The sequence below is a fragment of the Oryzias latipes genome, chromosome 16 (assembly GCF_053564925.1).
Source record: "Oryzias latipes strain Hd-rR chromosome 16, Olatipes_Hd-rR_3.1".
NCBI lineage: Eukaryota > Metazoa > Chordata > Actinopteri > Beloniformes > Adrianichthyidae > Oryzias > Oryzias latipes.
The window spans coordinates 12,661,368-12,675,604 of NC_136252.1; the positions used below are offsets into that span (position 1 = coordinate 12,661,368).

Consider the following 14,237-nt stretch of genomic DNA (forward strand, 5'->3'; position numbering starts at 1 on the left):
GATGTTTAAATTTGGCACATTAGTGGTTTGTATTTGACAACCATATTTATAAAAACAATAAAACATTTGTGCGACCCGAATAATTAACTTCTGAATGGAGTTCTGTTCCCCTTGATGCAAATTCTTCCTGGGGAGCACTTTTCCTTTGTCCCTGCAGACCATACATGATTCACTACCACTTAATCATGTATTACCATTCATCGATTTACAATTTAAAAAAATAAAACAAACCTGAATATCAAAGTTAAAACAAAAATGTATTATTTCCTGTCTTACCCATTTTAATTCAAGGCTTCTTGCAAGGGAGAACGCCTCTTTTATTCAGCAGCGCTAACGGGGAGCTCGTGCTTACGTTTCTATGGAATCCTGTAAATATTGTCAACATTCATTCACCTGCAGGCCTGAATTTTGGAGTTTAGTTGGGGCTCTGTTACAGTCAGTAAAGGAAATACAGAGCAGACGGGTGCAGTTCTTCTTTCACCCATAAGAGGTCGCCAAATCCTCCTCATGCTTGTTTTCTTGAAACCCGGTTTAAAAGCATATTAATTGTTTATTAAAATAAAATAGTTCGATTTTTATTTATTCATAAACAAGACTCCAGAGGACAGGAAATGCTGAAGAATGTGTCTGTTTTTATTTTTCGAGACAAATAAACAACTAATATGGACTTGTAACCATTGAAAGCTAAATGTCATATTTCACTTGAACACACCGCTTCATTTAGATTTGGTTTTAGGTTTATAGTCTTAAAATGCAGGTTGAAGTTATATAAAATGTTATAAAATACGTTATGACACAAAAACGTATTCAAATGAATATCATTATTGTTGTGTTGTTGTTGAAAGGATGAGCATGGAGCATCGGGTGTTGCTCTCATCCTGGATGTCACCGCTAGTGGGCCGCTGCAGAAGCACCGCTACCCGGTCCGGCCTCGCCTCAGGCCCGCGGAGAGGATGAGGTGGCCCGCCAGCTCCGTGGCCGCAGACTCTCCTTCCACCTGACTGACTAGCATGGTCGGGCTATGGCGGAACCGAGCGAGCATTGGGACGACGGAGGACTGAATGTGGGCCAGGAAGACTCGCCGCCCCAGAGAGGCCGTTTGTCCGCCGAGGCGGGAGAGGCAGCGAGCCGGGATGGCGAGGACGTCCGCCGGCGCCGCGGAGACCTCTCACCGGGAGGACCCGTCCGCCGAAGGAGCGTCGAGGACGCGGGGCTGGAGCCTCCAGACAGCGCGGAGACGGACAGCAGGGCTCCGGAGATCACGGAGGACAAGCTGCTGGAGACAGACGAGTGAGGGCTGCTTTTGTTTGTTTGTTTGTTTGTTTGTTTGTTTACAGTTGTCGCCTGCCCGGGAGGCTTGATCCTCCTCAAAGCGCCAATAAAATAATAATCCGAATTATTAACATTATTAGAACATTATACCATAGTGTATGGTTACATGTCTGAAAAATTCAAAGTGTTTCCACACATCGGACTGGAATGATGGACTGATGATTGTGGTGTCTGCTGTGATGCACTTGTTTGTTTTTTACGTTACAGTAAAATAAGCTTACTGTGCCTCGATCCAAATGGTATTTTCCAATAACTATTATAATCGATTTAGTTCATTTTGAAACAATTTTATAATTGTATAGATTTATTTGTTTATGTGATGAAAACCACAGTCCTTTGTACTTCTAAAGTCGATAATCTCTCCTTTTCCGTTGGGTTTTCCCCTTCAGGGGTCCCCTCAGCCAATCAGCTTCCTCCATCTAACCCTGTCTTCTGCATCCTTTCCTCTAACACCAGCTACCTTCATGTCTTCCTTCACTGCATCCAGAAACCTCTTTGGTCTTCCTAGACCTCTAGCAGCTCTAAACTCAGCATCCTTCTACCAATAGATTCTCTGTCTCTCCTCTGGACGTGTCCCAACATCTCAGTCTGGCCTCTCTGACTTTATCTCCACAACCTCTAACATGTTCTGTCCTTCTGACGTCCTCATTCCTCATCCTATCCATCCTGGTCTCTCCCAGAGAGAACCTCAGCATCTTCATCTCTGGTACCTCCAGTTCTGCTTCCTGTTTTTTCCTCAGTGCCACTGGCTCTAGGCCCAACAACATGGCTGCTCTCACCACGGTTTACGTTCCGTCCACCTGACATTTTTCTCCATCCTTTCCAACCCGCCTGCACTCACTTCTTCACTTCTTCTCCACACTCTCCATTCCTCTGAACTGTTGACCCTAGAAACTTCCAATCCTCCACCTTCTTTCTCTCTTCTCCCTGTAACCTCTCTCTTCCACCTGGATCTCTCTCATTCACACACATGTCCACTTCATCTTGCAGCAGCTAACCTCCATTCCTCTCCTTTCCAGGGCAAACCTCCCCCTCTCTGAAGGGTTGGTACACTTTTTTAGGAATAGTTTTCCATGACTTTTCCATAACCTCTCACTGAATTTCCAAGACTAAAAATAAAGACATTTCAGTCAGACTATTGTAATCGGTGCTGCTAAATCAAACCTGCATCTTTCCATGACATTACTGACAGCTGTCAATACATCACCATCCCCATCCTTCATCACCCTAACCTGCTGCATGTTCTTCCCATCACGGCCTCTCTGCCTTGCTAATCTGTACGGGTCAGTCTCTCCCTCTTTACTATCCGACCAAGCATACAAGTCATCATAAACCCCTTGTTTGGCCTTTGACCCCTCTTCTTCCACCTTACGCTGAATCTCCCTAAACTCCTCATTCTTCTCAGTGTCCCACTTCTTCTTCTTAGCTAGCCTCCGTATACATTCCTGCACCTCCTCGTTCCACCACCAAGTCTCCTTATCAACTTTATTTCTTGATTGCACACCAAGAACACTTTTACTCGTCTCTCTGATCACCCCAGCTGTAGTTTTCCAGTCATCTGGGAGTACCTCCTGACCACCCAGAGCCTGTTTCAACTGCCTCTTAAAAGTCAACATCCTTCCTTTTTCAGCTTCCACCAGTTTGTCCAGTTCAATGTCCCTACCCTCAGTCCAACACTCATGACTTTCCTCTTCTCTCTCTTCCTCCTCTCCTTTGACCAACAATAGTCCAATTTCCACTGGCACCCCATCAGTGAACATCACAGTTGTTAACCTGATGTGGTTTGGTTATCATAGGTCTGATTTGCAAATTTAGTTGGGCAAAGATTTTACATCGGATGCCTTTCCTGACACAACCTTCTTTATTAGCCGGGCTTTGGACGAGCACAACGAGACCCTGGTTTGGGCCCCCTGGCAGCTACATTCTTCAAGGCTACATTTGTAAATAAGATAACTATTTGGTTTACTTTCCCGTTCACATTATTTACAATTAGAAGTTTACAGTGAGCATGTATTATTGACTAATGTTAAACATTTCCTAGGAACCCAGATTCAGTGTTAATAAAAGTCAATTTCTTCCCAGACAGACATTTCCTTTTTTGATTTCCGGTCTTCAAATATGATATTCAAAGTAGTTATATATTTAAAAAAAACATTAAGATGCAAACATTAAGAAGAATTAAAAAGTATCCCATTGTAATAACATTTTAATTAAATAGTTAACTTGCATTTCGTGGTATTATAAAGGTTCAAAAAAATGCAGCCTGATTGGTTGGCTCTCACACATTTTCACCTCATCAAATCTGGCCCTGTTTGCAAAACGTTTGGACACCCCTTCTTTAAGCGATGATAGAAATGGCCCATAGAGATACTTTCATGCTGCAGCATTTCTGCAGGTTTGTGTGCACCTGTCACTGTTCCCATCAGGTATTTCTGACTGCATCAGCTGAGCTGGGATCAGCGCCATAAGCTCAGAGCTGCAGGCTGATCTGTGTGGGACAGAAATACTGTCTCAGTTTGAGGCAGCTGAAGTAAATACAGCCTATCCAATTAAACAGAATTAACTAAGCTCAAGGAGGGAGAGTTTTATTTATGGTAAAGGCCCAAAACGACAACAGTCAGTGGGTTTTATGAGGACATAAAGTACATTTTTAGATAGGGGTGTAATGATCAGCGATGACTCTTTGTGTTTTTTGCAGAATCTGGAATGCTCTTACCGGTAGCTTCAACCACAACGCGCCTCTGGAATGGGAACAGAATTGCTCCGTCTGCATCTCCACATTCAACTTGGAGGAGAACCCGGTGAATGACCCCCCCTTCCCCCCTCCCTGCCCCACTTTCCCTTCATCCATCGCTAAATCTCTCAGTTTAGCCCACAAATCTCATATTTTATTTGGCCTGGGTTTAGTGCGCCGATTATTTCACCTCCCCCTTTGTTCTGTTCTTAAATAGAGAAAAGCGGCCTTTTTGGCGGAGCTGTCCGGTGAGGAGGAGCTGCAGGAGCAGCTGGACACGCGCTCCATCATCGCCCCGTGCCTTTCAGAGGAGCCGCTCATGACGGCGGAGCAGGTGGGGTCGGAGCGGAGGAGGCTGCTGCTGGCCAGTAGAAGCTTCACAGATGTTCCCAACAGAGGTTCTCCTCCCATGATGCGTTGATGTCCTCTGTGCAGGTGATCGAGGAGATTGAGGAGATGATGCAGGACTTGTCCGAGCACAATCCCTCACAGTCAGATTTCTCCACACTCCCCCTGGAGGTCCAGAGGTGCAGCCCTGGCTTTGAGGAGCGTAAGTGCCCTCTGGAGTTCACAGCAATGAGTCCTTGTGTCTCATGTAGCTCCTGTTTAGTCTCTGCTTGTGGTTTAATGCTTCAGGCTTGAGGGCATCGAGCGTGTCAGAGCTGATGTGGTGTCTGGAGGAGACGAAGAGGAACACCCAGAGGTTTTCAGAGGAGCTGGTGCAGCAGCTGGCCATGAGGGATGAGCTAGGCTTTGAGAAGGAGGTGAAAAACTGTTTCATCTCGGCACTCATTGACGTGCAGAACCGACAGAAGGAGCACCGGGAAGCCCTGAGGAGGAAAAAGAAGCTTAAAGGAGGGACGGCGCAGGGCCCTTCAGAGAGAACTTCGGTCTGTACTGAAAAGTTTCTGCAATCTACAATCTGTTCTATGTTTTTTTTGGTTGTTCTTAAAAAGTTGCTGAAATTTCTGTCTCCTCACATTTCCTCACTTGTCCTTGTACCTCCTCAGCGCTTCAGCATGGAGGGACTCTCCTCTGTCATTCAGAACAGCTTCAAGCAAACCTTTGGGAGTGGTTGCAGTGAAAGACAGGTAAACTGTCCTCTTCTATCTGAAGCTACGTACACAGGGCATTTAGTACACAGTGTTCACACTGGACCAGCAGGGAGGGGCTTCTTCTTTTTTTTTCTACTGTTTACGAGCGCACATCTGCCACCTACGGATGGAAGAGGTTTGATGCGCAATGTCGAAGAGATGCAAAGCTCAACAATTTTGCTCTGGGCTTTCTTTTACAGCTCTATTGTGATACATGAAAGACTTGCTGTGATATGATTCCAAATCACAATTATTAAGTTAATCCTTCATGATCAAATCTTTAAATGGTTGGCACTTTCATGAATTAAAACGGACCAAATCTGAGTCCCTGATTGGTCAAAGTTCAACCTGGTTTAACTTTCAATGCACGTTCCATGAACATAGAGCCTGAAAACGATTGTAAAAACTTGCGTAGCTTCTCGTGAATGCGAGAGTTTTGAACGCGGATCCTCTAAACGCCCATTTACATAGACTTTTCAATGGAAGAGGCCGCTTACACATTGCCGAGGGCGGTGTGAATGTTGCTCCAGACGAGCTTTTTAAAACTGAGATGCATCTCCAGCCGCTGCTCTTTTTTTATCTTCTCCATTTTTCCTGCCTCAGTCTCATAGTCTCTCTTTCCTTCAACCATTCCCAGTATTTGACCACAGTCATCCCCTATGAGGGGAAAGGTCACCCTCCGTCTGTCGAAGACCTTCAGGTCCTGACGAAGAGTAAGAGTCTTCAGCTCTCCTGCAGTGTTTCCTCCTCTTTAGGCTCAACCATCGTGTCTGATTTGTCGATTATCTCTGCAGTTCTGCAAGCTATGAGAGACGACAGCGACAAAGTGCCCAGCCTGCTGACAAATTATATTCTCAATGGTGAGCATTTGTCCTCTTTGAACTTGCATCACGTTGGCTCTACTCATGTCTGGTCTCAGAAAAAGGCCAGATGTGAAGCTCAAAATAGTCCAACTAATCCAGGAGACTTAAAAGTAGTAATACTCCAAATACATTGATTGTCTTTTCTGGATAAATTGGACCATTTTATAAAACGTTGGCGCCAGCTGCTCCCAGAATTCTTGATAAAACTCAGCAGGAACGCCATCAGGTCCTGGAGCTTTGCTGTTAGGCATTAGCAACAGAGCTTCATGAAGTTCAGACATTGAGAGCGTTGAGTCTAAGTTTGTGATTTGATCCTCATTTAACCTGGGTAGGTTTACATTATTAAGAAATGAGTTGATGCTTTGCTCTGATGGAATGATCTCAAATGTGTATAAGTCTTTATAAAAGTCTTTAAACGCATTATTTATTTTGACCGGGTCATGAGTGACATTTCCGGTCTGGTCCATAATAGATGTGTATTGCTAGATTTATTTGAATATTCAAATATTTTTTAGTCGAAGTCTTTGTAGGTGGAATTATGTTTGTTTATTGATGATGTAATTTAATTGAAGCTTTAATTCTTTTTTTTTTTTCAAATCTCCCAGAATGAGTTTCTGTGCAGAACCAGCCTCCAGGGGTTTGATTTCATTTTCTAATTCTACTAAATCTGCTTTCTATTTGTGGTTTTAATAAGTTGAATAGGAAATTATTTTCCCTCTCATCACTGCTTTTGCTGCTTCCCAAAGAACATGTGGTGAAATGTCAGGAGTATTGTTAAATTCTAAGAAGGTTGCCCACTCTTTTTTTAAAGAATAAAATACATTCTTGGTCTTTTAACGGAGACGTATTAAACCTGAAAGTTTTACCTGAGGGTGTGGATATTTCCCTAGAAATATTTACAGAAACTGGTGCATGATCACTGATAATAATTGGATGAATACTGGAACTTTGGATATCTTTTAAAAGAGGTGTATTGATTAATAAATAATCTCAACGAGCGTGTGAATGATGAACTGGAGAGAAAAAGGTGAACCCTTTAGTGTTTGGGTGACATGAGCGCCGAGCGTCGCAGAGACCCAGATCATTCATGTACTGCTTAAGAATACTTTCATGTACGTTGGTTTGCTGCTGTGCCGAGTCTGTCAAGTTCAGGATCCAGAATCAGAGTCAGAGTGAACCAAAAGTGAGGTGAAGAATCTGTGAATGAAGGAAGTCGTCAACATGCGGGCCATAGATGCTAGCTATGCAGAAGTCATTGTTCTGAATGGATATGTTAATGATTACAAATCTGCCTTCTGGGTCAGTAATTGTATCCTTTAAAGTACATGTAATATTTGTATTAATGAAACAGCAACTACTCTTTATTTGGAGTGGTAACTAGCAGAGGATATGAATGGAAATTGTGAGCAGCACAGAAGATGATCAGCTGACTTAAGTGGGACTCCTGCAGAAAAATGCAATTATAAATAAGCTTAATTTTTATATATATATGTGTCCTATATATTTATAAATATAATATATATATTTATATATATATATGAAGCTAAAGTTGCACTGGAGCACACACTCGCGCCCCTTTGCAAATGTAAACACTGCAGTTGAAGCTTTTTGGCTGTTCATGACTTTGTCTTCCTGTGTGTCATTTGTTCCGCTCTGCATAATTTATCACCGCCTCACACTCACTAGCTGTGGTCTGAGCTAGTGGAGAGGAGATGGAGAGGTTTGTGGCACACACACTGCGCTGTGACGGTGGTGTCGTCCTAGTCGCCCCCTCCCTGCCTCTGAATGTACTGTAGTCGGTTCCCAACCAAAACTCTCCTGGGCTAAGTCTGAATTCCTTCACTACTAGATTCGGACAGCACTACAAGATGGCGAACGCACTCTAGTGCGTTCGCCATCTTGTAGTGCTGTCCGAATCTACAATTCCAAAATAGTATGCCATAGAAATTTCTCTGCGAAAAACCATTGTGCATCGATGCACACTGGATTGGGGAAATGTAGACCGCAATGCATTCGAACAATTTTTGCAAAAAAAAAAAAAAAGGTGTTTAAATTCATTTTCTTAATCAACATTTTCATCTTCAGAGCACAGTGGATTCATAGTCGTCATATAGTGCTATATAGTTTTTTTTAGTAGTTAGGGATTAGGGAGGGAATTCTGACATAGCACTGGTGTGTCTCCCCCCCCCCCAACTTGCACAGTGAGGAGCATGCTCAGTGCCGGCTTTAGGGCCACTCCTGGAGCTCTTAAACTCCGCCCTTTGTGATTAAGCGCTGCTAATTGGTTTTTGTTTAATAAAGATGTCTTTTCAGCTTTAACCTGACTGTCACCCCACCTGCCCTTGAGAGCTTTGTTTCAGTTTAGCACACTTTCATACCATTTGATTGATCAGTGTGTGTTTTTCTTTCCCTAATTGCATTTCACGTGGATTTGTTTAACCTCCAGATCCGCTCTTCTTTCAGTGCTTTGCCCGACATGAACCAGCTGGACTGACTCCTGATTGTTTACCAGATGAAGAAGACTCATTGCAAGCACACTTAATTTATTCTGGTTTGAGCTGGTTTGTGTGTGTCATTTTGTTATTACATGTACATGTTGACCTTGTTTTTCTGGCGTTGAATTTGATTTTCTTGTACTGTGAAATGTCCTGATCGGAGAAAGACTTCAAAGCCAGAGTGGAACCTCTATGGAGACGTGCTCGAAAACTCACATTCCAGGAAGGCAATCTTTTATTTTGAAAGGCAGAACTTGAAACAGTTGAGACTCGTAAAGATTAGTAAAAAATTAAAAACACAAACAGATGCAGACTTTTATAAATGTCACATGTGCAGAACTTTTGCAGGGAAAAGCAGGAATTCTTTCAAAGCTGCAAACCACAATCTGTATTCATCTTAGCATCAGCCTCACATGTTCTTTGTATTTATGAAAGATATTGTAATGGGGGCGGAGACTGTTAACTAACTATGCATCTGTATGTGTTAAATGAGTGCAGCTGTGATGCAGAGCCTGTGTCACTCATGTGCCTGCAGGTCACTCAGCAGCAAACACTTCAACTACCGGAAGATATTTTGACTCAGTTACTTGATACAAGCTGCCTTTGTCTGAAAAGTTGCATTTGTAAATTATAAGAGAACTTATTTTTCATTTAGTAGAAATGTTTTCTGTGCAACTTTAAAAAAATAAAGTGGAGTTTATTTTGTATGTATTTGAGCTGAAGAATAAAAGGATTCTGTCTCAGGATATTTTCTTCTTGGCATTACAAATGTGCAAAAACGGTAATCAAATCAACTGATTCATTATTTACATTTTTTATTATAATCTCACCCAACTCTTTTATACTCCTCCTCTCTGTATGTTTCATGTAAATTAGCCTTTATTTTAAAATTAGAATGCAAATACATTTATTGTTTTCAGGCTGCTAAACCAGCTCAACTGCTGGGATTGTTTCCTTACAGTAACAGACGGGGGATCAGAAATTTATTAAATTTTGAAATACAGAGTTAAAAAAACAAACAGATGAAAGCAATTTACCATGTTGAGCAGCAAGTGTGGCGATGAACTCAAAACCAGGTGTGAAAAATTAATAAAGTAAGACTACAGCAGAAGACAATGAAAAAAGAGAACACACTTTTTAAGAAAACACTGATAATTATCACAGAATGTGCTGGGTTCAGTAATACTTTACAATAATTTAGGAAATTATTGTTCAGATTTTCATGTCACAGAGTTTCCACAGGAATTTAAGCAGTTAACACATATAGATAGATAGATAGATAGATAGATAGATAGATAGATAGATAGATAGATAGATAGATAGATAGATAGATAGATAGATAGATAGATAGATAGATAGATAGATAGATAGATAGATAGATAGATAGATAGATAGATAGATAGATAGATAGAATTTATTCCAGACTCATGGTCCAATCAGTAAAAAGGAGTACACAGACCCACTACATTTAAAAAATACACAGTGTCAAGAATACACAAGTTGAGGTACAGTGTACAGTTACAGTTAATAAAAAAGTTAATAAAAAATACTTAATAAAAATAAATTAATTAATTCCAGTGTTTCCATAAATTTGACCAGAAACGTATGTCACTAAATCTAATGTTGCTTATAGCCAAGATGAGAGTATTCTCTGAAGCGTTTAATCTGCTAAATTTGAACATCAGCGAGCGCATGCAAGCCCAGAGAGTGTTAATTCTATGAGAAACGAAAAGCTCACTAGCACTCGTCCTCCCTGGCTTATTTAAAAGCACTCTTAGAGCATCATTGTACGCCACCTGCAGCTTTCTCATACTGGCACTTTTATAGTTAGCCCAAAGATGATCTGTATACAGAGGAGTGCAAAATGCTTTAAATTATGTCACCTTGACTCCTTCTGTACACATACCAAACAGGTTGTGGTTTAGAAGCAAAATGACGACATTTGTATAGGCATCAGCTCTTGTTGTCAATTAGATGTGGATCCATATAAAATCAGAATTAACAACTCTACACAAAAAGAAATCGAGATAAACTTTAAAAATGGACACCCGCGTGCACAGACTATTGTCTGCACCAACTCCCAGCAGCTTAAAGACAACCCCAGCTCTGACTTCCCCTTCCTGAAAACCCAAAGCTGCAGACATGCAGCTGTGAGGAGAGGCTGAACTTCTGAATGTGTGTGTGTGTGTTCAATACATTATAAATGATTGTGATTCGATTGCATCTTCAGTGTACAGATTGAATGTAACCATTGTCTGTCTGACCCTTGCTTTCAAGTAAAACTTTCAAAAGATGAGATGTAAGTTTAGCAGGTCATCAGCGCTGCACAGATGTTCTCATCGCTGTGTCTGAGGCTCCTCAGGACAGCCATGGTGTGACCTCTAGGTCGCCAAAAGAGCCGGCTGTCTAGGAACAGTTTGTCCACGGCGACCACTGCTCAGGATCTGGCGGTGAGCTGCTCCTCCTAAGTGGGAACGGTCTCTTCCTCCGCCGCAGGATCTCCATCAGGAACCAGTCATTCACACTGAAAGTGTGTTCCCTTCAGCTCCTGACCGTGGCTCTTCACCAGCTCCTTTTGTTTATGGTGCTCACATTTAGCTACAATCGGTCGTGGATGCTTGCTGTGGGATCTCCTTCCTCTGAGTCAGTGAAATCTATGGAAGGCGATCTTCTGCACCTCTTCCTTGGGGAGCTTCAGCTGGGCCTCCATGAAGATCTTCACCGTTTCAGGTTAATCATGATCTGCAGCTGTCTTAATTTCAGTTAATCACCCTCAGCCTGTATAAGTATCTGGCTTTCAGTTTCTCCTTGTCACATCATCTGCTTTGTCACTCTCGTGTTGCTCCCATGGTTTTAGCATGGTTCAGTTTATTTATGAAACGTTTTACTTTCTGCCACCATGCCTAGTCTAGTCCAGCATTTTGGGTCCTGCACCACCAGGTCCTCACAGAAACTGTTTCCCTGAGAGTGCCAGCGGCTCATCCAACAATTCTCCGGCTCTCACTTGCAGCAAATCACATGTTTGACATCGACTCACTTATCTCCCCACGCATTCACTTTTTATTACTAAAATATGCTTTTGAAACACCACCGATCCAGCTCTGTTGCAATAAAAATTCAATTCTTATGCAAGTCTCATGTACACTGAACACATCCTGATGTGAACCGGGGACAAAAAAATCCTCAAATATCTGGTTCATTTTAGTCCTTAGCAGAAACAAAACTCACCATAAATGAATAAATATCAAAACATTAAATACAATGTGTGATTTTACATGATCTTATGTGGCGATTAATTTATTTTAAAAAGTATATTCATTGATCAAATTGTCTGCAAATTATATCAATTGTAATTTTAGAAGAAAAACAACTTGATAGAAAAACACAGACCATCCTCAGGTCTGTGGGTAACTTTCACACATGTGGAACTCAATTCATGCTTGTCTGAAGTGAGCAACATAAAAACGACACGCGCAGATGTTGAACATCTGCAAAACGTTGTTGGCCCTGAGATAAGACTCCCTCCTGCTATGAGGCTGCACGCCAGGCATGGGAGACACAACAGTCTGCATCCGACCAGCAAACAGAGCTGAGGGAAGAGAACCTTTCAGTGGAGCTGTGTCAAAAAAGGTTCCTCATAGCACATTTCAGCCGTATTTCTCATGTAATATGGACACAAAAGGACCAAGGATGGCATTTTATCTGCTGCTGATGGTGCATAGCTCCCTGCAACAGACTTTCTCTGAGAATAGGAACAACAAAACAGGTAGGACCTGACATGGACAGTTCCTGGGAATGAAAATGATGACTCTCCTTTTCTGCTGTTTTCCCTAGAATTAGATTCTGCTGTGGAGGAGCTGCAGAAGCAGATCAACGACATTGTTCAGGAGCTGAACTTGCTGAAAGAGCAGCAGGCTCTGCAGACAGGTTTGTTCACAGCAGCAAGTGATCTATCAGCTGTAAAGTGTAATGTTTAACAGTGTTTTTTGACTAAATTCTCACTAAAGATCAGCTGATAAACTTTCAGAACTTTTCCCTTCAGTTTGTCTGAGAGGCACAAAGGTCCTCGGCAAATGTTTTCTGGCCGATCCAGTGAAGAAGACCTTCCACTCAGCCAGCGATGACTGCATCGCCAAAGGAGGAAGCCTGAGCACCCCCCTGACATGGGAGGAGAACGACCAGCTCTACAACTACGTGCGGCAAAGCATCAGCTCCGAGGAGCACATCTGGCTGGGCATCAACGACATGATAACAGACGGCCAGTGGGTGGACAATTCGGGCTCGAATGTACGTTTCAAGAACTGGGAGACAGAGATCACCCTGCAGCCGGACGGCGGCCACAGCCAGAACTGTGCTGTCCTCTCCACCACAGCCAAGGGTAAGTGGTTTGATGAGAGCTGCAGAGCCGAGAAGGCCTCTGTGTGTGAGTTCAACATCGTTTGAGAGCTCTGCACATAAAGTATGTTTTTACTATTTGGTTATATGCATGTTATGGTGCACACCCATTTGTGTAACAAGCAGGACAGCAGCATGCCAGGGTTGTAACCAAGTAACCATCACATAATACCTAAAAAGCAGCAGCTTCTTCCATCATTGACTCCTGTGTGGAGGATTAAAGTCCTAAAGAACCTGAGTTTTGTGTGGAGGAAGCATAAACAACCACACCCCAGCTCATCCCACATGGGTTAGTGTTAAGATTCAACGGATCCTTTTCAACTTTCTGACGCAAGTTTCTGAAAGACTCCAGGAACCTCTGTGTTGTTTTTTGATAAACTCGGTTTGGTCCCTGACAGCAAAGAAATGAGATTTCCTTTGGTTTTAGAATTTACTTGCAGCAACACAGCCTGAAGATGACAGACCCCACACCATCACACTTCCTCCACTGAAAGTTGTTACTCTCACAGTAATGAGCAGTTGATAAATCAGGCAAATTTAACCCAATAATTATGAGACCTCTGCTGGTTTCCATCTAAGGTTTTACTAATCAGAATTTGGAACTGAATAATAAAAAAGTTTGGTGGATTGAAGATTTGGGAAATCTTTCAACATTCAACAAATTCTGCATTCCCCAAACACATATTTCTTACAAATGTGGTTGCATTTAACTTTTATAGCAGGAAATGAATGCATTAAAAAATAATCCTCCAAACTTAAAGTTCCTCCATTTTGGTTTGTAGTAAAACATTTTGTCTGACTCTCCGGCATATTTTACATTTTCTGATGTTGTTCACTAACATAAATTCGGGATGAATAATTTATTTTTTAAGTGAATCTCTCATGCTTTCTTTTTGACTCAGAAATGATAATCATGTGATCCCTTTTTTTATTGTATGTATTTCTGTTTGTATTCATGCATGCATTTTATGATTTAAATTAATAAACGTGTAAAAAAAACTCTACAAAAGTGTTCTTTTGTCACATAAGTAACATATTTGAGCCTGAAAAAAGCTGAAACATTAGGGATTGAGGTTGTTTTTACATGTCTGTGAGGTTAAAAGCCAACAAAGTCAAAGGGTTTTTTCAGTTTACATTTTTTTTTCAGCTTCTTCATGCTGAAATGTAAAGTCACTTTACATTAAAAAAAGGAAAAGTTAAGTTCTACAAAAAAAATTTATATTTATCTATAGTTAACTAAATAAATAGTTTGCAAGGTCAATATTTAATTCAACATTAAATTTTTTTTTTATAATTATATATTAAGTTTACAAATTAAATGTTT

At 41.6% G+C, this 14,237-nt stretch overlaps 2 protein-coding genes across 4 annotated transcripts; both read left to right on the forward strand.

Moving 5' to 3' along the window:
• The first annotated feature begins 872 nt into the window (after window positions 1–872).
• Window positions 873–9,264, forward strand: fez2a (fasciculation and elongation protein zeta 2a). 3 transcript variants are annotated; one of them, XM_023964408.2, is made up of 10 exons: window positions 873–1,290; window positions 4,031–4,133; window positions 4,284–4,400; window positions 4,502–4,616; window positions 4,703–4,956; window positions 5,077–5,157; window positions 5,798–5,873; window positions 5,955–6,020; window positions 7,710–7,743; window positions 8,487–9,264. In XM_023964408.2, exons 1-9 carry the CDS (start codon window positions 1,022–1,024, stop codon window positions 7,718–7,720), a joined length of 1,092 nt encoding a protein of 363 aa, XP_023820176.1. In that variant the 5' UTR covers window positions 873–1,021; the 3' UTR covers window positions 7,721–7,743; window positions 8,487–9,264. The 3 variants fall into 3 exon arrangements, with proteins under 3 accessions (XP_023820176.1, XP_004077714.1, XP_078789563.1); XM_004077666.5 differs by lacking the exon at window positions 7,710–7,743; XM_078933437.1 differs by lacking the exons at window positions 7,710–7,743; window positions 8,487–9,264 and having other exon boundaries at window positions 5,955–6,301.
• Window positions 9,265–11,933: 2,669 nt separating this feature from the next.
• On the forward strand, window positions 11,934–13,922 carry clec3ba (C-type lectin domain family 3, member Ba). Its single transcript, XM_004077740.5, has 3 exons — window positions 11,934–12,284; window positions 12,353–12,445; window positions 12,561–13,922. Exons 1-3 carry the CDS (start codon window positions 12,068–12,070, stop codon window positions 12,959–12,961), a joined length of 711 nt encoding a protein of 236 aa, XP_004077788.3. The 5' UTR covers window positions 11,934–12,067; the 3' UTR covers window positions 12,962–13,922.
• The last annotated feature ends 315 nt before the right edge of the window (window positions 13,923–14,237 follow it).